The 23,941-nt window shown below is 48.0% G+C and overlaps 1 protein-coding gene across 3 annotated transcripts in view; it reads right to left on the bottom strand.

Moving 5' to 3' along the window:
• MASP1 (MBL associated serine protease 1) overlaps positions 1-23,941 on the bottom strand; it is a 112,776-nt gene that overhangs the window by 8,631 nt on the left and 80,204 nt on the right. Inside the window, exons 10-12 of one of the 3 annotated variants that reach the window (XM_082224169.1) lie at positions 21,594-21,668; positions 10,348-10,875; positions 2,826-2,960 (exon numbers count right to left, since the gene is read on the bottom strand). In XM_082224169.1, the coding sequence (XP_082080295.1) occupies positions 2,826-2,960; positions 10,348-10,875; positions 21,594-21,668 (738 nt within the window). Of the gene's footprint in view, positions 1-2,825; positions 2,961-10,347; positions 10,876-19,810; positions 20,131-21,593; positions 21,669-23,941 lie in introns of those variants that run through there. The other 2 variants (XM_082224166.1, XM_082224167.1) reach the window with 2 other exon arrangements.

Raw genomic sequence — 23,941 nt, 5'->3', positions numbered from 1 at the left:
AACAAGAAAGGGCTAAGATGGTGACATGATGGTTGTCTTCAAAGAGCTGTTTGACTCCCTTGTGAAGTGGTAGACTCTCCTTCCTTGGAGGTTTTTAAGCAGAGGTTGGGTGGGATTAAATCTCAAATCAAATCAAATCCCTTTCTTGGCATCACAGTATAAAACATTTCAGGTCACTGGGATAATGAAAGGAACAAGGGTGAAGCTGTCAAGGGTCCTGTAGAGGACCTTAAGGTCCATGAATAATCATAGTTTAGAGGTTCCGGGTCCTAAGGAAGTCAGATTATCCTCCCCCAGGGCCAGGGCCTTCTCAGTGGTGGCTCCGACCTGGTGGAATGCTCTGTCCCAGGAGACCAGGGCCCTGCAGGATTTAACTTCCTTCTGCAGGTCCTGTAAGACAGAGCTATTCTGCCTGGCCTTTAATTTGAACTCAGCCTGATCTTATATTCCCCTTCCTTCCCTCCCCCTCCCCTTTTTATGAAGATTCCCCGCTCTGGGATCCCACAGCTAATTCTCCCCTGGTCTCCTCACTGGCCCAAATAGGACTAATTTAGCCAGCTAGCCCTGGTGATCATCTAATGTTTACTGGATGGATTTCCCCCCTAAATTGATTTTTGAATTCTGAATTTATTGGTATTCACGTTTTATACTGTATATTATGCTGTTTTTTGTTGCATCAATTAAGTGTTTTAAATTTGTTGTTAGCCGCCCTGAGCCCGGTTTTCTGAACTGGGAAGGGCGGGATATAAATAAAAAAATATTTATTTATTTGGTCACACAGTGATTGTGTGCACTTAGATATTCTGCTTCGCCCTGTCTGTTCCCCGAAAGGATGGTTCGTTGGGAACCCTTTCGGGTAAAAATGTGGCTAAACACGAAGCTACTAAAGCAGTGATATCATTGTCCCGATCTGGCAGGAGAAACCTCATTTGACTTCTTCTTGGAGTTCTAGGCTGGAGGTCCAACGTTTTGCTCTCGGGTATTATTTAGCTGTGATTCCTGCATTGCACAAGGCTGGTCTGGATGATACCCGGAGTCGCTTTTACCCGTACAGTTTCTCTGGTTGTATGAATGCCAGTATAGCATTTACATCATAAAATGGATGGATCATTGTTGTATCATTCTATGATATTATGCCTGTTATGTACTGAAGTTCAGAAGGGATACTGTAGATAGTTCAGGTCCACATATGCAAATAAGGGACTGAAAGTGACGTTCAGTGATTGGATAGTTACAGAAAGTTGTTACAGTTACGTTGTACTGGAGCTCTATATAAGCAGGCTGGCTGAACCCTTCAGTTCAGTTCTGGCCTGTGAATAAACAAGAGCTGTTTGAAGAATCGCTATGTCGTCTGATATGTTCACCCAGAACTTAACAATGCCCTCAATTCCTAGCCTGCCTCCTCCCAATGAAGAGGTAGGAAGTCTCAGACCTGGAAGCCGGTTTCTCAAGCGCTATGGCGAAGTGGCTATCCACTCCACTTCATGGTGGGGAGGAGTTGCGGCGGACCGCGTGGCCACCCACTCCCCCCAGGGGTGGGGGACGAAGTCCCGCGTTACCCTGGGAATCCCAGCCGCGTCAACACTCAGCCAGCCAATCCGCTGGCTGGTGGGGCCATGGCCGGGACCATTTAAGTGAGGGCGCGAGCCAGAGGGCTTCCTCTTGGCTCGCTTCCTCCATCTCCCGCCCTCCCTCCCTTTTTGCAGGTTTTCATTGGCCTTGCTATGGACCTCGGTCGGTCACCTTTGAGGGGCCTGGTAGGAATTTTCCCACTTGGCAAAATTGGCACGGGCCATTTGGTTTCCGTCTACCTCTCAGCAATCGTCTCAACTTTGTAAGGTTCTGCGGTTAGGCATTGTTTGACCTTGTGATGGGGGAGGGGAGGTGTGGCCATCAACTGCCCCTCCAAGCTTAAGGGTATTCCGTTAAAGGAATCCGGGGCCGTGGATCTTGTCCAAAGCCCGGGGTGGGGCTAGGGCCATGACATGACCCTGATGGGAACACCTGGGAAAGCTCGAGTTGGTTTGCATCGACGGGGCTCCCACTTCTGGTGGTTTACCCTTACCAGACTCCCTGCACAATGGGCAGGAGACAGATATAGTTTGGTCCATTCAATGCCTAAGCCAATTACCGCTCACATTCTGTAATCAATAAAGCTGTGACCAAAATTTTCCCAATAACATAAACCTAATATCTGTGTCCTGGTGTGTTTTATTTTTCAATGAGGGGGTGGTTGCGGGGTCTAGACATGTGTTATGTACTGAGTTGAATAGGATCCAAACTGCAGCAGTCTGATTGGTCCTAGAACAATAGGATTCAGATTGCAGCAGTCTGATTGGTCCTAGAACAATAGGATTCAGAATGCAGCCGTCTGATTGGTCCTAGAACAATAGGATTCAGAATGCAGCCGTCTGATTGGTCCTAGAACAATAGGATTCAGAATGCAGCCGTCTGATTGGTCCTAGAACAATAGGATTCAGAATGCAGCAGTCTGATTGGTCCTAGAACAATAGGATCCAGAATGCAGCAGCCTGATTTGTCCTAGAACAATAGGCTCCAGAATGCAGCAGTCTGATTGGTGCACAGGAGCCACCCAATCCAGCTCCAGGTGGAAGTGAATCCGCAACCTGATTGGCCCACAGGAGAATCCTGGAATTAGCCAATCACATGGGGCCCATTGTGGAAATAATGTATATAAAGCAGACATTCTGGGGGAACTTCCATTACTCCTCACCACTATGAGCTGAATAAAGAGCATGAAATCCACTCTCGACTCCGAGTATATTTCAACATGCAAGAGTGGACGCCCCTCCAGAGGGCCTTACCTAGGAGGGACCCCCCACAGAAGGGGCGCCCGTTCCTCTGCAGCATGGCGACCCACGGCAAGATCCCTCTCTGGGCGTAGCGTCCGTTGGCAATTCGAGCAAGCAGACTCCTGGAGAACCTGGGTTTCCCACACACTGAAAGAGAAGGGAAAGGATGGACTTAGCGAGGAGGAAATCGTACCATCACAGAACTGCAGAGTTGGAAGGTCATCGAGTCCAAGCCCTTGCAACTCACGTCTTTCTGGTCTGTTGGCAGCCACCCCATCCCTCTGAGACCCGACAAAGAGGGCAAGGGTGGGGGAGGACGGCTGAGATTTAACCCTTGCACAGATGCAAGGAAGTGGAGACCATATTACCAGCTGGTACCTGGAGTTCCGGTTGGGCCGCTGTAATGAGAAATGGCTGTATACCCTTTTTTTTTTTTTTAAAAAATAAAATATCCTGGTGTTATCACACCTGATTTTCATCTCCTGATAATTCAGTGGCTGGTACCTCCCTTAAAATAATAATAATAATTTATTATTTATACCCCACCCATCTGGCTGAGTTTCCCTAGCTACTCTGGGCGGCTCCCAATCAAGTGTTAAAAACAGTACAGCGTTAAATATTAAATACTTCCCTAAACAGGGCTGCCTTCAGATGTCTTTTAAAGATAGGATAGCTGCTTATTTCCTTCACATCTGAAGGGAGGGTGTTCCACAGGGCGGGCGCCACCACCGAGAAGGCCCTCTGTCTGGAAATCACATCCGGAATAGCAAGAGACAGTATGGTGTTGTAGACCTGGGAGATTGGGGTTCTAGTCTCCCTGCAGCCATGAAATTCATTAGGGTGACCTTGGGTCCGTCAATGCCTCTCAGCCTAGCCTGCCTCGCAGGGTGGTAGGGAGGAGAGAAAACCGGGTACACCATCTTGAGCTCCTTGCAGGAAAGATGGGATAGAATTGCAATAAATACGTAAGTCCCAGTGCACTGACTTCTCTCTTCCTCCAAGGCTGGTTGGCAATGGATGCCTCTTGGTGTGATGATTTCCCAATTATTGCTTCCCCTCACCATTACTGGGGTGGGCGGGCATAGCTGTCAACTTAGAGATTTGAAAATAAGGGACCAGCAGCCTCGAAAATAAGGGATCAGCAGCCAAAATAAGGGATTTTCAGAGCACTGGTATGTTCGACTTCTGAGCCCCTCCGAGCCAAAGGCAGAAAGCCCAGCCAGCAGCCAAACGAAGCCTCAAGCGGTGGTTCCCACAGCGCAGCAACCCGGCAAAGGGGATGCAGCAAGGAAAACCACCGTCACCTCTCTGCTGGGAAGCGCTGAGCAAAGGCGAGTCCCCAGGCAACGTGGCCGATTTGATCAGCACAAGGCATGCAAGCTCCACCCCCCAGTCGTTCTTAGATTCCTTATTGGGTGAGCAACACAGCCAAGCAACACAGATGGAGCCTCCCTCCTCCCTGGCCGGCAGGGAGGGAGGGAGAGGAGCTGCTTCCTTTGAAACCCGGGAAATTTAAGGGACATCATCAATAAGGGACAGCAGCGGGACACAGCGCTGGGATAAGGGACTTTCCCACCAAATAAGGGACGGTTGACAGCTATGGTGGGGGGTTGTTGCTTCCAAGTCTCACCCTCCCTGCCCACCTGCAGAGCACCTGTGACCAACTGTCTTCCGTTTCCCACCCTCTTTCCCCCAAACCACATTTCTTCCTTAAACTGGGTAATTTCCGGCATTTTGGTAGCCAACCAAGGTCTTTAAGAAGGAAGAGGCAACAATTTGGCCATCAAGTGTTCAAAACGCAGAAGCAAGTGCAACCCAGAGTATTATCTGTAGCTCTGGGGTGTCCCCTCTGGATGTTTCTGAAGGGCCGGTGAGGTAGGAATTCTGCAAAGCCCCAGTTTTGGTGGAGCCTAAGGGCTGAAAAACAATTCTTGAAAAGGTGCAAGGAGGGCTCTGCACGTACGGCAAAAAAACTTGGGTTGAGTAAGTGTTTTCGAAGACTGTGGTTGGATGAGAGATAGTAATAATAATAATAATAATTATATATATATATATATATATATATATATATATATATATATATATATATATATATATATTTACCCTGCCCTTCCCGGTTCAAAAACCGGGCTCAGGGCAGCTAACAACAAATTTAAAACACTTTAAAACACTTAACTATAAAAGCAGCATAAAATACAGTATAAAAACACGAATAACAATAAAAATCAAAAATCAATTAGATAACCCCCAGGGCTAGCTGGCTGAATTGGTCCTACTTGGGCCAGTGTGGAGACCAGGGGAGAATTAGCTGTGGGGTCCCAGAGCGGGTGATCTTCATAAAAGGGGAGGGGGAGGGAAGGAAGGAAGGGGAATAAAAGATCAGGCTAAGTTCAAATTAAAGGCCAGGCAGAATAGCTCTGTCTTACAGGCCCGATGGAAGGAGGTTCAATCCTGCAGGGCCCTGTTCTCATGGGACAGAGCATTCCACCAGGTCGGAGCCACCACTGAGAAGGTCCTGGCCCTGGTGGAGGATAGTCTGACTTCCTTAGGGCCCGGGACCTCTAAACTATGGTTATTCATGGACCTTAAGGTCCTTTGCGGGGCAGACCAGGAGAGGCGGTCCCGTAAATACGAGGGCCCTAAGCCACAAAGGGCTTTAAAGGTCAAGACCATAGTAGGGGAGTAGAGGACACATTTTTTTTTCCTATATAGGGTGTGTGTAAATGCAATGCTCTCAGAGATTCTTTCGGTCTCTTTTGTCCTGTAATGCATTGCTGAATAAAAAGTCAGACTAATTGGGAATCTGATTTCAGGCTTTGCATTGAACCCCCAAAGGGAGTTTCTCCCACATCGTGGCATGTGTGGGGATGGTGAGGCGGGTGAGACAATTTGGTGCGCTGTTGTGAGTGCCAGACTGGTTCTGCTGGTGAGACCAGTGCTGGATTTACTTATAAGATAAAGAAGCTATAACTTAGGGCCCCTCTCCCTTGGGGGCCCTCAAAAAATTTAAAGGAAAGAAAACCTGGATATACATTTCCAAAATATAAGATAAAAAACAAACAAAATAAAACCTACATACAGCAACAGTGTTTTGTGTTGTGTAGGCTCCTATTTTAAGAGAAGACTCATTGGAAAAGACCCTGATGTTGGGAAAGATGGCGGACAGAAGGAGAAGGGGACGACAGAGGACGAGATGGTGGGACAGTCTTCTCGAAGCTACCAGCATGAGTCTGACCAAACTGCGGGAGGCAGTGGAAGACAGGAGTGCCTGGCGTGCTCTGGTCCAGGGGGTCACGAAGAGGCGGACACGACTAAACGACTAAACAACAACAACAGGCTCCTATTTTGTTATGTGCAAATGGCTTTAGATACCTATGAGGTCCATAAATTACCATATAGCATATATTCAACACAAAAAACAGGACAAAGGACAGCTGGACATATAAACTGCCCCATTACCTTCAGTAGCTTAGGGCTTCATCAGACCTAAATCTGGCCCTGGGTGAGACTGAACAGCCCCAACCTCAACATGGGAGACAGTGTGGTGTAATGGTTAGCGTTTCAGACATGGACCTGGATTCAAGTTACAAGAAAGGAGATTACAACTAAACATCAGGAAGAGCTTTCTGATAGTAGGAGCCATTCAGCAGTGGAAAGGACTCCCTTGGGAAATTATGGGTGGTCACCTGTCATGGATGCTTTAGTTAAAATGACCCTCAGCTCTACAATTTTATGATTCTGTGAAAACTCCATGCATTACTCATGGTGCAACACACTGATTTCTGACATGAAGTGCCCTGAACGGAATTCTCGATTTGCTGAGTTTGGTATGTGGTACAATAATTTTATTCTCTTTCCTGCTAAGGAATGTAATACAAAATAGTAAAAATGCTACAAAACAGAATACAAAACCCATAGCAAACAGCGTAACATCTCTTAAATATGTAACAGAGCACAATAATGTTTTTCTAAGCATGTATTATAGTAACATAAAACATGTTTCTTTGGATTTTTTTTCAGTGTTTCCTCATTGCTTCCACACAGTAGTTCCCCATGGACTTGGTGAAACTCACATACCCAAGGTTTTTGTAGCATCCATATGACATCCTCCCAAAATGCCACCCCGTATTATTGCCCCTTTAATCTGGATTTACCATGTACACAGAAATAATAATAATAATAATAATAATAATAATAATAATAATAATAATAGTATCCCGCCCATCTGTCTGAGTTGCCCCAGCCACTCTGGGCAGCTTCCAACAAATATAAAAGCATAATAAAACATCAAACATTAAAAACTTCCCTATCAGGAAGTAAAACACACCATGGAAAGGAGATATCTGGATTAAATGGTGTGTTTTGATGAGGGTAACGTCATGTAAACCCTTCACAAAACTGAAAAACTTGCATCTCTACACCATGCATTCAAAGCACTCCCCCCAATGATCCGTTGAACTGTAGTTTGCTAAGGGTGCTGGGAATTGTAGCTTTGTGAGGGGCAAACTTTGATTCCCAGAATTCCTTCCTTGCTGGAGGTTCGTTTTTAACCTGAAACCGTTCCTAACCTGAGGTACCACTTTAGCTAATGGGGCCTCCCACTGCCGCCGTGCGATTTCTGTTCTCATCCTGAAGCAAAGTGCTTAACCCAAGGTAATATTTCTGGGTTAGCGGAGTCCGTAACCCGAAGCGTATGTAACCCGAGGTACCACTGTACTCAGGTAAGTTCCTGAGTAGTTTGACCTGGTTCTTTTTACTAAAACAAAGCCAGTCCAAGGAGTGTTTTCAAATTAGGAAAAGACCTTTGACCTCACAGTGCTGAGAAAACCCCAGCGATCCAAAACCATGATGGGCACCATCTTTCATAGGACTGATTTTTCACATTGGGAAGCTTTTGAAGATATTCAAATTTGCTGTCCCGAATTAAAGCACTGCAGCTGCCTCCTGCTAGCATGCAAAAGCAGGCGTCCCCTCCTTTCGTTAAAGATGTTCACCTGGCTTGAAGACTAAGAAAAGCCTTTGCCAACCTGGCGCCCTCGGGATGTTTTGGACTATGACTGCCATCAGCTTCATCTAACACAGCTGTTGCTGCCCAGAACATCTGGAGAGGCAACAGGTTGCTCAAGGCTGGCTTTGAGCATTAAACAAGAACTGACCCCCTAAAACTAGCTCCCTCCCCAGCCGGAATTAAGATTGCCGGGAGAAATATCAGCAACCTCAGATATGCAGATGACGCAACCTTGATGGCAGAAAGTGAGGAGGAATTAAAGAACCTTTTTAATGAGGGTGAAAGAGGAGACAGCAAAATATGGTCTGAAGCTCAACATCAAAAAAACGAAGATCATGGCCACTGGTCCCATCACCTCCTGGCAAATAGAAGGGGAAGAAATGGAGGCAGTGAGAGATTTTACTTTCTTGGGCTCCTTGATCACTGCAGATGGTGACAGCAGCCACGAAATTAAAAGACGCCTGCTCCTTGGGAGGAAAGCAATGGCAAACCTAGACAGCATCCTAAAAAGCAGAGACAACACCTTGCCAACAAAGGTCCGTATAGTAAAAGCTATGGTTTTCCCAGTAGTGATGTATGGAAGTGAGAGCTGGACCATAAAGAAGGCTGATCACCGAAGAATGGATGCTTTTGAATTATGGTGCTGGAGGAGACTCTTGAGAGTCCCGTGGACTGCAAGGAGATCCAACCTCTCCATTCTGAAGGAAATCAGCCCTGAGTGCTCACTGGAAGGACAGATCCTGAAGCTGAGGCTCCAAGACTTTGGCCACCTCATGAGAAGAGAAGACTCCCTGGAAAAGACCCTGATGCTGGGAAAGATGGAGGGCACAAGGAGAAGGGGACGACAGAGGACAAGATGGTTGGACAGTGTTCTCGAAGATACCAGCATGAGTTTGACCAAACTGCGGGAGGCAGTGGAAGACAGGAGTGCCTGGCGTGCTCTGGTCCAGGAGGTCACAAAGAGTCGGACACGACTAAATGACAAAACGACAAAACGACGACAACAACAAACAAACTTGGCCCTCCATATGTTTTTGGCCTACAACTCCCATGATCCCTAGCTAGCAGGATCAGTGGTCAGGGATGATGGGAATTGTAGTCTCAAAACATCTGGAGGGCTGAGTTTGAGGAAGCCTGCCCTAAAAAAAGGAAGCAGTTTTAACCGAGGGCTGAAGAGTGAGATCCAATGTCTTCTTTTCCCTCTAAAGGGGACAAAGGTGAATGTCTCCTTCCCATCCCATGATTTCAAAATACATTTCTCTTGGGCACAAGGGATGGGGCAGGGTGAGCGAGGCAGCACCAACATAACATTGAATCCAGAATTCAAGGAAGTGGTGCAGAAATGAGTGATATGGATTATGGAATTCACCAAATTCCCACAAATCGCTTTCGAACATTCCAGACTGAATTTTGCAAGCCTTGGATTTCAAAGAAATCTGCAATGTTTCAGAGGATGTCTGACTGCGAAGACTGAATTTATGTATACAGGAAACCCCATCACTATCACAGAGCTGGAGTTTGGGGGCAGATTCGAAAGACACAAACTCTTCAATTCAATGTTTTAAACATTCAAGGGGAGGGATTCACGATAAAGTCAAACTTTTTAAAGAAAGAAAGAAATGCAGAAAGTGACCACTAGAGGGGGCTTCTCTTTCTCTGAGACACACAATTAAGCAACATACTGGCCATCAGACAAAGTCGACTTCTTAGAGGTTGAATTTAAATGTTGACTTCCTGGGATTTTAATTCCACGCTTTCGAGTTCAACAGGAAGTGGGGGATACTCTGCATTTTGCAGGGTGGGAAAGGAGATTCAGGGACAGGCCAGAATATTATCTCCCGTGCCCCCTGGGGGGGGCAAAGTTTGTCTGGTTGATGAGGATGCCTACCTGTCAATCACCAGACATCACATTGACACCAGGTAACTCTTTTTTGGGGGAAAATCAAATGGTGATCTGGAATTGGTTCCCTTTTGGACATCTTGAGTTCTTTCTCTTGGAAAATGTGATATTTGTTTGACAGGAGCGCTGCTTAGAGGAATGGTCCCCCTTCCTTCCAATTAATAAGAACTGTACACATTTATTCTTTCTCTCTCTCTCTCTCTCTCTCTCTCTCTCTCTCTCTCTGTGTAGGAAACAACAACTGACGACCTATAAAGGCTCTCAAAAGGTTCATCTGTTCCTCTCGACCCCCCTGAATGTCCACCCGGTCTTCTCCTGAAGCCAGTCCACATAGTTGGAGACCTTGGTGTAGACCCCGTAGACTTGCTTGCTCCCGCACTCTTCGGGGCCTCCCCACGAGACCAGTCCTTGGGCCACCCATCTCCGGCTCTCCAGGTCTTGGATGACGAAGGCTCCCCCGCTGTCCCCAAGGCAAGTGTCTTTCCCGCCTTCGTAATAGCCGGCACAGAACATGTTCTCAGTGACGCTGTAGTTCCCCGACCGAGATTCATAGCTCATCTTGCACTCGGCGTGCAGGACCACTGGTAGTTTGACATACTGGAGAACGTCAGAGAGGGTCCTCATGCCGGAGCTGATGACCTTGTCCACAGTGATGTTGGGGTTGGAGATGCCCCAGCCGGCCACCAGGCCCAACGTGTTGGGTTGAGGTCCTTCTAACTCGTGTTCGTACTGCGGGAGGCAGATGGGCATGACATGGGGTCCCAGTGTCACCTTCTCCTTCAGCTTCACCAAGGCAATGTCGTGGTTGTAGTTCTGGATGTCAAAGGCCTCGTGGAGGACGATCTTCTCCACCGTCCGGTTGACGGCGTCCACCTTGTTCCTCACGTCGTGAAGGCCCAGGTAGATGGTGACGTGCTCTTTGGAGACGGGGATGATGGTGTTGTCCCGGCGCTGGGAGCGGAGGACGTGGGCGGCGGTCAGCACCCACGACTCAGAGAGCAGGGCCCCGCTGCCAAACCACCTGTCATTAGGCACTCGGGACGTGTCCTCCACCACGATCAGGGCTTGCCAAGGGAAAAACCCGGGCTCTGCGTTTCGCCCACCGATGATGCGCTTGATCAGGGTGGGCAGCGACCGCATCGGCCGCCCACAAACTGGGGAAAGAAAACAACAGAGCAGATGGTTAGACGACCAGGGCTGGATCCATCACCAAAAAGTAGCCAAACTGTGACTCCAAGTAGATTATGCCAGGATTCCCCATTGGGGGGTGGCAGAAAAGTTCCTGCCTTGCTTCCAACTTTTGTTTCCTATATTAAGTCCTACAGGGCTACTCTGTGTAAAGGTGCACTGGATCGTTTGTCATTTTAGAGCTGGGCAGCATTCAGGTGTATCAGTTCAAAGAATTGAAATTTCAAATTGACCAGCAGAGTTTTAATTATGAAATTACAAATTTTCAGTCCCAAGGCTTTGAATTTAACATGCCAAGAGCTCCGCTCAATGGACCATGCCAAGATTATATACACATGGAAATCCATCAAATGTCACTGGCAAAGCACTAGGGCTTCATACAGTATATCTGATATACGGTATATATATATGTTGGTAATTCCTGGAATTAGACCCTCAATTGCTACTGGACACCTGCATCTATGTTCTATGGCCTATGTCTATGTCTCAGTGGTAGAGCACACATTTTGCATGCCCTCCATGGAATCCTGGGACCTGTAGTCTGTTGTGGATGCTGAGAGTTGTTAGATTGAGGTTGAATCCTGACAAGACAGAAGTACTGTTCTTGGGGGACAGGAGGTGGGTGGGTGTGGAGGACTCCCTGGTCCTGACTGGGGCAACTGTGCCCCTGAAGGACCAGGTGCGCAGCCTGGGAGTCATTCTGGACTCACAGCTGTCCATGGAGGCACAGGTCAATTCTGTGTCCAGGGCAGCCGTCTACCAGCTCCATCTGGTATTAAGGATGAGACTCTATCTGCCCGCGGACTGCCTTGCCAGAGTGGTGCATGCTCTGGTTATCTCTCGCTTGGACTACTGCAATGTGCTCTATGTGGGGTTACCTTTGAAGGTGACCGGGAAACTGCTATTAACTGGGAGTGGCCGCTGGGACCACATAACACCGGTCCTGAGAGATCTGCATTGGCTCCCAGTATGTTTCCGAGCACAATTCAAAGTGTTGGTGCTGACCTTTAAAGCCCTAAATGGCCTCAGCCCAGTAGACCTGAAGGAGCGTCTCCATCCCCATCGCTCTGCCCGGACACTGAGGTCCAGCGCCGAGGGCCTTCTGGCGGTTCCCTCATTGTGAGAAGTGAGGTTACAGGGAACCAGACAGAGGGCCTTCTCGGCGGTGGCGCCCACCCTGTGGAACGCCCTCCCTTCAGGTGTGAAGGAAATAAGCAGCTATCTTATCTTTAAAAGACATCTGAAGGCAGCCCTGTTTAGGGAAGTTTTTGATATTTAATGCTGTATTGTTTTTAACACTCGATTGGAAGCCGCCCAGAGTGGCTGTGGAAACTCAGCCAGATGGGCAGGGTATAAATAAATGATGATGATGATGATGATGCTGGAAGGGACCCTGAGGGTCACCCCTGCAATACAGGAATCTCAACTAGAGTTGTGTTCGAATCCTGATTGCGGGGTCCCCTTCTTCCTGACCCAGCAGGCTCTTCATACGTAGCTTTGTGGCGGGGATTGGGGGCATCCGAACAACTCTCAGCTCCTTTAACAAACTGCAGTTCCCAGGATTCTCGACCGATTCAGAGAATCCCAGGATTGTCGGGGACCCAAATGGTCGTCCTGCCCAACCGCCTGCAATGTTTAAAGCGGTACGATGCAGCTTTAAATGCCCGATGCAGATATGTACAGAAGCTTCCCTCAAGGAGACCCATGGCATAATCTACAGGCAATGATGCCTTCACACACCCTGGTGCTGTCCATCATTGCACCCTCAGAGATCCGGAATACCTTTGCGGGACAGGAAAGCAAGTGGCCGATCTCCCCACCAGCATGCACGGTGAAGGGAGGCAGCCGGCTGTGCCAGTCGCTAGCCAGCCAGGACAAGTTGCCCACTCTCCGGAGGTGTCCAGGGCTGGCAACAAAACAGAAGGCAGGCCGGTCGGGCGGATGTCGCCAGCGTCTCTTGGGAAAGGAGGAAGAAAGATTCTTTTGGAGTGCCAACGCCTTCCGGGATTTCGATGGAGGCTGCTGTGGTCGGCGGGACAGAGGGCCAGGCATCATCCCAACATCATACCATGCATAGCCTGAGAGAGCAAGCCAGACCTCTGGCACTGCCCATATCTGCCAGGACTGGGTTAAATAAGTTAAGCCCCACTGGCAAGGCATGCCCCACTGATTCAGCCCACATGCTGGGTGGGAGGAAGGCATCAGAAAGTCCTGAAATGGGGCATTTGGGGAAGTGGGACGTGGAGTTTGGTTGGTCCAGTGCAAGAGTGGGCAAAGGCAAGTGTACCATATTTCTCGCTCCATAAGACACACTTTTCCCCTCCTAAAAAGTAAGGGGAAATGTATGTGCGTCTTATGGAGCGAATGCAGGGGGGAGGCAGGCAGGAAAAGCCCCCAAGAGCCGTATACAAGCTCCGCGTGGCTCTTGTGGGCTTTTCCCCAGGAGGGAGAAGGGACTGACGTGGCTAGTCAGTCCCTTCTCCCTCCTCGTAGAAAAGCCCACAGGAGCCGCACACTCTTTAAAGGGTGCGCAGCTCCTGTGGGCTTTTGCGGGAGGTGGGGGAATTGCCATAGCCGCTCGCAGCCTCTCGCGGCTAGAGAGGTTGCGTGAGGCTAAAGAGGAAGCCAAGACAGCCAGTGGGATGGATCCTGCTTGCTGTCTTGGCTTCTTTGCTCTTTGGGGCTGGGGGAAAAGTAATAATTCCCCCCCTTGATTTCTCCCTCTAAAAACTAGGTGCGCCTTATGGAGCGAAAAATACGGTAATTTTCTCTGCTCCCCTTTTCTGGCCTGGCTGGAACAATTGGTAGGGCTGTGGGGATGTGGAGGTGGCTATATGGGATTGCCCATTTAGTACCCAAGCATAGTGGAATCCCATTATATTTGGGCATAACCACAGTGTCAAGAAATCATAGGTTCTGTGAGCCCCTAGTTACATAAATGAGTGCAAACGACAAGCGCTGAATTTCTCAAGCGAAAGCTAAAATTGGATGGCAATCGACAAGGTGCCTCAGTTAACCGGAAAAAAACCCCACCCATAGATCCCGGTCTGACAGCAGCATACTCTGCAACACTTTAGCAAAACCCGAGCAGTGTGAAGAGCTTGATTTGGAGCTTTGTCTGTTGCAAACGCTTGCACATCAAGGGGCGAAACTGTCAAGTGAGATCAACACAATAAGTTCTTTGTTCACTCAGGGCAGCTGCAGAACGGAAAAACACTTCACCTGTGAAATATCTGCTTGTCTTGCAACTGTGAAAGGCACAGGTTGCCCAGCCAGAACAAACCACTGGTTATGCTAGATGAAAATCAAAATAAACGTTTGCATGGAGACAAAAATCAGCTCATTTTGAAGAGTGTGGTGCATGGACAGCAGAGATCTTTGCACGTCCCAAGGTAGGACACCCTCATAGCAGAATTGTCACCTCTCTCCCCCTTCACCCACCCTTCCACACCCTTTGGAACCAGCAGCACAAAGACATCATCTGGCAGCCTTCCTACTTTAATTTACATCGCACTGGAGTTAATTGAACAGCAGCCAAGAGTACTGAAATGCATTAAGTGTGTGTTTATTTGTTTTGCTTAACTGTCAGTAGGCAAAATTAGGGCTCTGCTAAAATGGAAGCTGATTAAAGGGTTGGCAAGGACAGAGAAAGCTTGACGGAAGGAGCTGTGCTAAAATGGCAGAGTAAGGGAAATTAATTAGAACATTAGAATCATAGAATCATAGAATCATAGAGTTGGAAGAGACCACAAGGGCCATCGAGTCCAACCCCCTGCCAAGCAGGAAACACCATCAGAGCACTCCTGACATATGGTTGTCAAGCCTCTGCTTAAAGACCTCCAAAGTAGGAGACTCCACCACACTCCTTGGCAGCAAATTCCACTGTCAAACAGCTCTTACTGTCAGGAAGTTCTTCCTAATGTTTAGGTGGAATCTTCTTTCTTGTAGTTTGGATCCATTGCTCCGTGTCCGCTTCTCTGGAGCAGCAGAAAACAACCTTTCTCCCTCCTCTATGTGACATCCTTTTATATATTTGAACATGGCTATCATATCACCCCTTAACCTCCTCTTCTGCAGGCTAAACATGCCCAGCTCCCTTAGCCGTTCCTCATAAGGCATCGTTTCCAGGCCTTTGACCATTTTGGTTGCCCTCCTCTGGACACGTTCCAGTTTGTCAGTGTCCCTCTTGAATTGTGGTGCCCAGAACTGGACACAGTACTCCAGGTGTGGTCTGACCAGAGCAGAATACAGTGGCACTATTACTTCCCTTGATCTAGATGCTATACTCCTATTGATGCAGCCCAGAATTGCATTGGCTTTTTTAGCTGCCGCGTCACACTGTTGGCTCATGTCAAGTTTGTGGTCAACCAAGACTCCTAGATCCTTTTCACATGTACTGCTCTCAAGCCAGGTGTCACCCATCTTGTATTTGTGCCTCTCATTTTTTTTGCCCAAGTGCAATACTTTACATTTCTCCCTGTTAAAATTCATCTTGTTTGTTTTTGCCCAGTTCTCTAATCTGTCAAGGTCGTTTTGAAGTGTGATCCTGTCCTCTGGGGTGTTAGCCACCCCTCCCAGTTTGGTGTCATCTGCAAATTTGATCAGGATGCCCTTGAGTCCATCATCCAAGTCGTTGATAAAGATGTTGAATAAGACCGGGCCCAAGACAGAACCCTGTGGCACCCCACTAGTCACTCTTCTCCAGGATGAAGAGGAACCATTGATGAGCACCCTTTGGGTTCGGTCAGTCAGCCAGTTACAAATCCACTGAGTGGTAGCATAGTCAAGACCGCATTTTACCAGCTTCTTTACAAGAATATCATGGGGCACCTTGTCAAATGCCTTGCTGAAATCAAGGTAGGCTACATCCACTGCGTTCCCTTCATCTACCAGGCTTGTAATTCTGTCAAAAAACGAGATCAGGTTAGTCTGACATGACTTATTTTTCAGAAATCCATGCTGACTATTGGTGATCACAGCATTCCTTTCTAGGTGCTCACAGACTGTTTGCTTAATGATCTGCTCCAGAATCTTCCCTGGTATTCATGTCAGACTGACTGGGCGGTAATTATTTGGGTCCTCTCTTTTCCCCTTTTTGAAAATAGGGACAACATTTGCCCTCCTCCAGTCTGCCGGGACTTCGCCTGTTCTCCAGGAATTCTCAAAGATGACTGCCAGTGGTTCTGAGATCACATCTGCCCGTTCTTTTAATACTCTTGGATGCAGTTCATCTGGCCCTGGAGACTTGAATACATCTAATCTAGCCAAATATTCTTGTACTATCTCCTTAGTTATTCTGGGCTGGGTTTCCTTTGCTGAATCATTTGCTCCAAATTCTTCAGGTCGGGCATTGTTTTCTTTATCGGAGAAGACTGAGGCAAAGAAGGCATTGAGTAGTTCAGCCCTTTCTGTGTCCCCTGTTTGCATTTCACCATCTTCTCCTCTGAGTGACCCTACAGTTTCTTTGTTCTTCCTTTTGCTACGAACATACCCATAAAAGCCTTTTTTGTTGCTTTTAACCTCTCTAGCAAGCCTGAGTTCATTCTGTGCTTTAGCTTTTCTGACTTTGTGTCTACACGTGCTGGCTATTTGTTTGAATTCCTCTTTGGTGGTTTCCCCCCTTTTCCATTTTTTGTACACATCCTTTTTTAATCTTAATTCAGTTAAAAGTTCTTTAGATAGCCACCCTGGCTTCTTTAGGCACCTTCCATGTTTCCGTCTCATTGGTATTGCCTGTCGTTGTGCTTTTACTATCTCCCTCTTAACAAACTCCCAGCCATCATGAACTCCCTTTCCTTTAAGTATTGCTGTCCATGGGATCTCACCCAGCACTTCCCTAAGTTTTATGAAGTCGGCTTTCTTAAAGTCAAGAAATTGAGTCCTAGTATGCTTGGCTGCTCCTTTCCGCTGTATAGTAAACTTCAGAAGAGCATGATCACTCGCGCCTAATGATCCTTCCACATCTACCCCACTAACCAGGTCATCAACATTGGTTAGGACCAGATCTAAAATGGCTGTTCCTCTTGTTGCTTCTCCCACTTTCTGGACAATGAAGTTGTCTGCAAGGCCAGTGAGGAATCTGTTTGACCTTATGCTCTTGGCTGAGTTTGACGTCCAACAAATATCCGGGTAATTGAAGTCCCCCATTACTACTATCTCCCTTCCTTTTGCATGCTTGGCCATCTGTTCCAGGAAGGCATCATCTATGTCCTCCGTTTGGCTTGGGGATCTATAGTAAACTCCCACAATGAGGTCTCTGTTATTCTTCTCTCCCTTAATTTTGACCCAAATGCTCTCACTTTGGCTTTGAGGTTCTAAATCTTGGATCTCTTCACAGGTATACACATCCCTGACATATAACGCCACTCCTCCTCCTTTCTTGTCTGGTCTGTTTCTCTGAAATAGATTGTATCCCCCCATTATTACATTCCAATCGTGGGACTTATCCCACCAGGTTTCAGTGATGCCTATTATGTCATATTTAGTTTGCTGTACCAAGAGCTCAAGCTCATCTTGTTTATTTCCCATGCTTTGCGCATTAGTGTACAGACATTGAAGTCCATTAATCATTCCCCCGTGTCTCTTATTTAAGGATTTTTTCCTCCCACCACTAGGTCCGCGTGCTGTTTGCTCCATTTGGTCTATGACATTTGGATGATCATCTTCATTAATTGATAGACTCCTACCTTCAGGAGCATTGTCTCCCTCCCCCACATTAGTCAGTTTAAAGCCCTCCTGATGAGGTTTCTGAGATTTTTGGCAAAAACATTTCTCCCAACCGTTGTGAGGTGCAGCCCATCGCTTGCCAGAAGTCCATCTTCAAGAAACTGCAGTCCGTGATCTAAGAATCCAAACCGTTCCTGTTTACACCATTTGCGAAGCCAGCTGTTCACTTCCACTATTTTCCCCTCTCTCCCTGGGCCACGTCGTTCAACTGGGAGGACAGACGAGATGACAATTTGTGCATTTAGTTGCTTCAATTTCCTGCCGAGAGCCTCGTAGTCTCTTTTGATCTTCTGGAGGCTATTGCTTGCAGTGTCATTGGTTCCCACATGAACCAAGAGGAAGGGGTATTTGTCAGTGGGTTTTATGATTCCTTGCAGTCGTTCAGTTACATCTTGGATCTTAGCCCCGGGGAGACAGCACACTTCCCGAGACATCTTGTCAGGCCCACAGATCACTGCTTCTGTTCCCCTCAGTAGGGAATCCCCTATCACCACTACACGCCTCCTCTTGGGTTTGGTCGGGGTTCTTCCGTGAGCTGTCCGTTCCAAGGTCACCTGCACATTCCCTGAGGACTGACTTTGCTGCTCGTCTTCATATACCTGATCGACTGTAATGAGGGAGAGATCCTCAAATGGAGTTGAGGATTGCCCCTCTATGTTCTTCATCAAGGACCGCCGGCCGTTTTTAGGCCTGGGAGCACATGTGGCTTCTTGAGCGAGAGCCATGGGTGTTGCTGCCACTCCTTCTGCCCACTTTCCTCCCCCCCACCCAAGATCATTCCCCCACCCAAGACACAGAAAGCATGGAAGTGCACCCACAAAGAGTTCACTTTTCCAAGATATTTGGCAAAAGCTGGTTGCAGTAGGATTCATCTGAGCCTTGAAAGGCATCTGGAGGCATCTGGAGGCATCTAGAGCACTCACCCAACGTCCAGCTCTATGGGCCTTTCAAGAGAGAAAAAGGTACCGTATTTTTCCGTGCACAACACGCCCCCCGTGTATAAGACGACCCCTGTTTTTTGAGACCCCAAATTTAGGAAATGGGGGGAGATTGTCCAGAGTTGTTAAGCTTTCTTTAGGGGAGCGGGATTGCTGACAATCGCTCACCCGCCTGACCACTGGTGCCAATCGCATGCATTGCCAGAGACACCAATATCGTCTGCCCACTCGCTGCCAGCAGCCACCAATCACCTGCCCAACCGCCGCAGACAATCTCCTGCTCGCGGCTGCCACCAATCGCCTGCAAATTGGCACCAGCCATTTGGTTTTTCGCCTACCTCATAGCAAATCGTCACAACTTTCTGGGTATTGGCGGTTAGGCATTGGTATTGTTCTGTAGATGGAAGAGGGGAGGAAGTGCCATCACCTGCCCCACATATTGAAGGGTAGTCCGATAAAGGATTCCGGGGGGCGTGGACCTATCCAAAGCCTATGGAGGTGAGGGCCTAAGGCACGCCCCCTATCGGTGACCCCAAGGGGGGGTTCCTAGTTGATGTGCATCAGCAGGACTCCCCCTACTGGTGGTTAACCCTTCCCGGACTTCAAGCGAACAGGCTGAAGCCGGATTGTCGGTTAGGACCAATGCCTAAGCCAATACTGCTCATCACCGGTAACCAATAAAGCCCATTAAGCTTAAATATCTGTGTCATGTGTCTTTATTTCCACTGGAGGGAGGCAGGAACTCACCACGCAACTGCTTTCGCCACCTCATGGCCAAAGCTGTAGTGCGTCTCTGTGTGCAGTTTAAAAGCTTTGTGGGCATCAGGATAAGACCTCAAAGGGATTACCTGGCTGGGGGCGGGGGATGTGCTAAGAGGCAAGGGGGCTGCAGGGGGGGCACTAGAGGTGTCAATGACTACCAGATTTTGAAAAGCCAGTATCACTGGACAAAACTCATCAGTTTTGTTGAATTACACCAGCTAAGTAGTTTTAACTGGATTATGAATAAATGTGAAATTAATTGTGTCTTTTTTTGAATTTTATTGCATTATTATCTTGCCAAATCACTGTTCATAATAATAATAATAATAATAATAATAATAATAATAATAATAATTTTTAAAGTAGTTTGGCACTGGGGATAAGTTTATGCAACCAAGTGAGTAGCGGCCCAAAAGTGTTTTGGAACCATTTTCTTAAATAGATGGAATGATTTGGGTATTTGGTTTTCTTTTTTAAGTGGGAGAAAGCATGGTAAACAAACAGGCTAAAAATAGTGCAGCCCAAGCCAAGGCATGTTTACCCAGAAGGAAAACCCCGGTTGGTCCCAGTGGGTGCAGGATTGCAGCAGAAACCATGACAAAGGGACAGGGCACTGCCAGAATGTTTATTCTGGCTGCGTGCAGAAGCCAGTGATCTGCTAGAGAAGAGAGAGGGGTTTCCTAGTGACAGGCAACTGGCGTTCCAAGGAGAGAGGAGCAAAGCGCAGCGATTTCTCAGCTCTTGGCCAACTTGCTCTGACCTCTGGAAAACTTTCCCTGGGACTTGCCAGCCCGCCTGGATTCCATCAGGACCAGAAGCAGACAGAAAAGAGCATGTTTAAAAAACAGTCTTTTAAAAGGGGGCAGGGAATGGAAGTTTGTACTATACAGTTACTATAACACCCTGAAAGCTCAAAAAAACCACTTTTAAAAGATGTGCGTCCCCCTGTTCAACATTGTATCTTGGTGGGTATGAACCTGGGACAGAGGAATCTGACAAATTCGATTTCTCCCAATTCCTCGTTTTCCCAGTCTTAAGTTTGGCTCTCCCATGTTTCCACATCAATTTGCAAATTTCTTTGTGAAAAGTCCCCATGAGCCTTTTGGTGCGAATCTCTCCTAATGTTTGTGTGCAATTTTGCTCATCTTTTTTCAAAACAACTCCCCCCCCTCCCAAACATGCATTTCTTTCCATGTCATTTTCACTATAATTTGCATTGATGTGGACACTTCACCCTCCAGGTTAGACATTTTTGGACCCATTAACTTGTCTGGAGAACTCTGTTGCAAGTTGCGTTTTGAAAGACGGCCGAGCTCTGCTTCTTCGTTGTTTCGGAAAAAGCAAATTAGGTAATTTGCCTTCAAATGCAAATGGAATAATCCGATTTCTCCCTCCCTCAACAAGCTCTCCCCACCAATCCTGCCTGGTTGAGCTCTTGCCATCCAAGCTTCTACTAGCCAGAATTAACACCAGCAACTGAGAAATCTGGGCAGATGCTCCTGGCTTAACCAGTGACAGGGGAGCTGATGGATGGCTCTAAACAGAGTTCATGTACCAGTGGCAGAACACATGCTTTGCACATGCAACCTGGTCCCAGGTCCAATTCTCCAGTTAAAAAGAACTTGGCCGGACACTGTTCTGCCCGGACACGGAGGTCCAGCGCCGAGGGCCTTCTGGAGGTTCCCTTGCTACGAGAAGCTAAGTTACAGGGAATACAGGGAACCGGGCAGAGGGCCTTCTCGGTAGTGGCACCCGCCCTGTGGAACGCCCTCCCACCAGATGTCAAAGAGAAAAATAAGTACCAAACTTTTGGAAGACATCTGAAGGCAGGCCTGTTTAGGGAAGCTTTTAATGTTTAATAGGTTATTGTATTTTAGTGTTCTGTTGGAAGCCGCCCAGAGTGGCTTGGGAAATCCAGCCAGATGGGCGGGGTATAAATAAATTATTATTATTATTATTATTATTATTATTATTATTATTATTATTATTATTATTATGGCTGGCAGGGTTTCCCACCTAAAACCTGGAGAGGCGATGCTACTAGACAGGGCAGAACGTACCAATGGTCTGCCCTGGCGCGAATTAGCATCATATGCCATATTTGCACCAAAAGCAGACCCCTCTTGCACCCCACCAATTCTGATTTAGCCACACGAGGAGCTCTGCATAGTGTGAAAGGTTTGCATCTAAAACCAGAGGGTGAGAAGCTCAAAGAAGCCAGCTGGCATGAAGGTTGCATTTCAGTGCAATCTAGGTACCTGGTTGACAAGACGGCAGGCGCGTTCCCAGCTCCTCACTTCTCCATAGGCCCCTGGCATCACAGGTGTAGGTACCTGGGGAAGATCAAAACACAAGCTCTGGACAGGAATCATACCACTAGGTGGTGCTGTCGTAATGTCTTACCGGTTTTCATCAGTCTATAAGGAGAATCAACTGGGATTCAGCAACCAACTGGGGTTCAGAAGCATCGCTGCATCCAACCGTGAATGCAGGGCAGACCCCTCATGGCTAGTAGACATCTGTGATGGACAGCAGAGCCAGACCAGAGTTTCCCCTGAAATTCCACCTGAAGGCTGGAGCCTCTCTCTGATTGGCTACAAAGTCAGCTGGCCACAGAAGGGGGAGGAGCAGCACTTTGGGAGAGAGAATAAAAGGGGCCGCTTCTGAGGGAGAAGAGTTAGATAGGGCTAGGGGTCAGGTTAAGAGAGGGCTGGATTTGAGAAGAGAGAGGGCTAAGGGCCAGGTTGGGAGATAGGGCTGGATTTGAGAAGAGAGAGGGCTAAGGGTCAGGTTGAGAGATAGGGCTGGATTTGAGAAGAGATAGGGCTAAGGGTCGGGTTGAGAGATAGGGCTGGATTTGAGAAGAGAGAGGGCTAAGGGTCGGGTTGAGAGATAGGGCTGGATTTGAGAAGAGAGAGGGCTAAGGGCCAGGTTGGGAGATAGGGCTGGATTTGAGAAGAGAGAGGGCTAAGGGTCGGGTTGAGAGATAGGGCTGGATTTGAGAAGAGAGAGGGCTAAGGGTCGGGTTGAGAGATAGGGCTGGATTTGAGAAGAGAGAGGGCTAAGGGCCAGGTTGGGAGATAGGGCTGGATTTGAGAAGAGAGAGGGCTAAGGGCCTGGTTGGGAGATAGGGCTGGATTTGAGAAGAGAGAGGGCTAAGGGTCGGGTTGAGAGATAGGGCTGGATTTGAGAAGAGAGAGGGCTAAGGGTCAGGTTGAGAGATAGGGCTGGATTTGAGAAGAGAGAGGGCTAAGGGTCAGGTTGAGAGATAGGGCTGGATTTGAGAAGAGAGAGGGCTAAGGGTCAGGTTGAGAGATAGGGCTGGATTTGAGAAGAGATAGGGCTAAGGGTCGGGTTGAGAGATAGGGCTGGATTTGAGAAGAGAGAGGGCTAAGGGTCGGGTTGAGAGATAGGGCTGGATTTGAGAAGAGAGAGGGCTAAAGGCCAGGTTGGGAGATAGGGCTGGATTTGAGAAGAGAGAGGGCTAAGGGTCGGGTTGAGAGATAGGGCTGGATTTGGGAAGAGAGAGGGCTAAGGGCCTGGTTGGGAGATAGGGCTGGATTTGAGAAGAGAGAGGGCTAAGGGTCAGGTTGAGAGATAGGGCTGGATTTGAGAAGAGAGAGGGCTAAGGGCCTGGTTGAGAGATAGGGCTGGATTTGAGAAGAGAGAGGGCTAAGGGTCAGGTTGAGAGATAGGGCTGGATTTGAGAAGAGAGAGGGCTAAGGGTCAGGTTGGGAGATAGGGCTGGATTTGAGAAGAGAGAGGGCTAAGGGTCAGGTTGAGAGATAGGGCTGGATTTGAGAAGAGAGAGGGCTAAGGGTCAGGTTGAGAGATAGGGCTGGATTTGAGAAGAGAGAGGGCTAAGGGTCAGGTTGAGAGATAGGGCTGGATTTGAGAAGAGAGAGGGCTAAGTGTCGAGTGCCTGATCACCTCCTCTGTCTCCTGAGAAATCTCTATGTGGGACAAGAAGCTACAGTTAGAACTGGATATGGAACAACTGATTGGTTCAAAATTGGGAAAGGAGTACGACAAGGCTGTATATTGTCTCCCTGCTTATTTAACTTATATGTAGAATTCATCATGCAAAAGGCTGGGCTGGATGAATCCCTAGCCAGAATTAAGATTGCTGGGGTCACGAAGAGTCGGACATGACTAAACAACTAAACAACAACAAAGGGCTAAGGGTCTGGTTAAGAGATAGGGCTGGATTGAAGATGAGAGGTAGGGAGCAAGATAGGATTTGACTAAGGGAGAAATGGTTCTGAGTTAAGTTAAACACCCACACTGAGGAGACTATCCAGAACAAGAGGAAAAAGCCTCTCAGCTTGGATAGGGAGACCGGGTTGAGGGTCTGGGGAAGGTATACAGAGAGGAATATTCTGGGAGGGCTGAGTCTGAGCTGGGAGAGGCAAATCCTGTGGGAATTCAGGCTTCCTGGGCAGTGGCGTACCGTGGGGGGTGCAGGGGGGGCCGGCCGCACCGGGCGCAACATCTGGGGGTTAGGGTTAGGGGGCGCAAATCCACGGGTTAGGGGGCACAAATTACTTGCCTTGCCCCGGGTGCTGACAACCCACTGTTCCTGGGTCTCATCCTAGAATCATAGAAT

The sequence above is a fragment of the Podarcis vaucheri genome (genome assembly GCF_965113315.1).
Source record: "Podarcis vaucheri genome assembly, chromosome: 5".
In the NCBI taxonomy this organism is placed as follows: domain Eukaryota; kingdom Metazoa; phylum Chordata; class Lepidosauria; order Squamata; family Lacertidae; genus Podarcis; species Podarcis vaucheri.
Note: the sequence above shows the minus strand (reverse complement) of the source record. Positions and strands in the feature narration are given on the sequence as shown.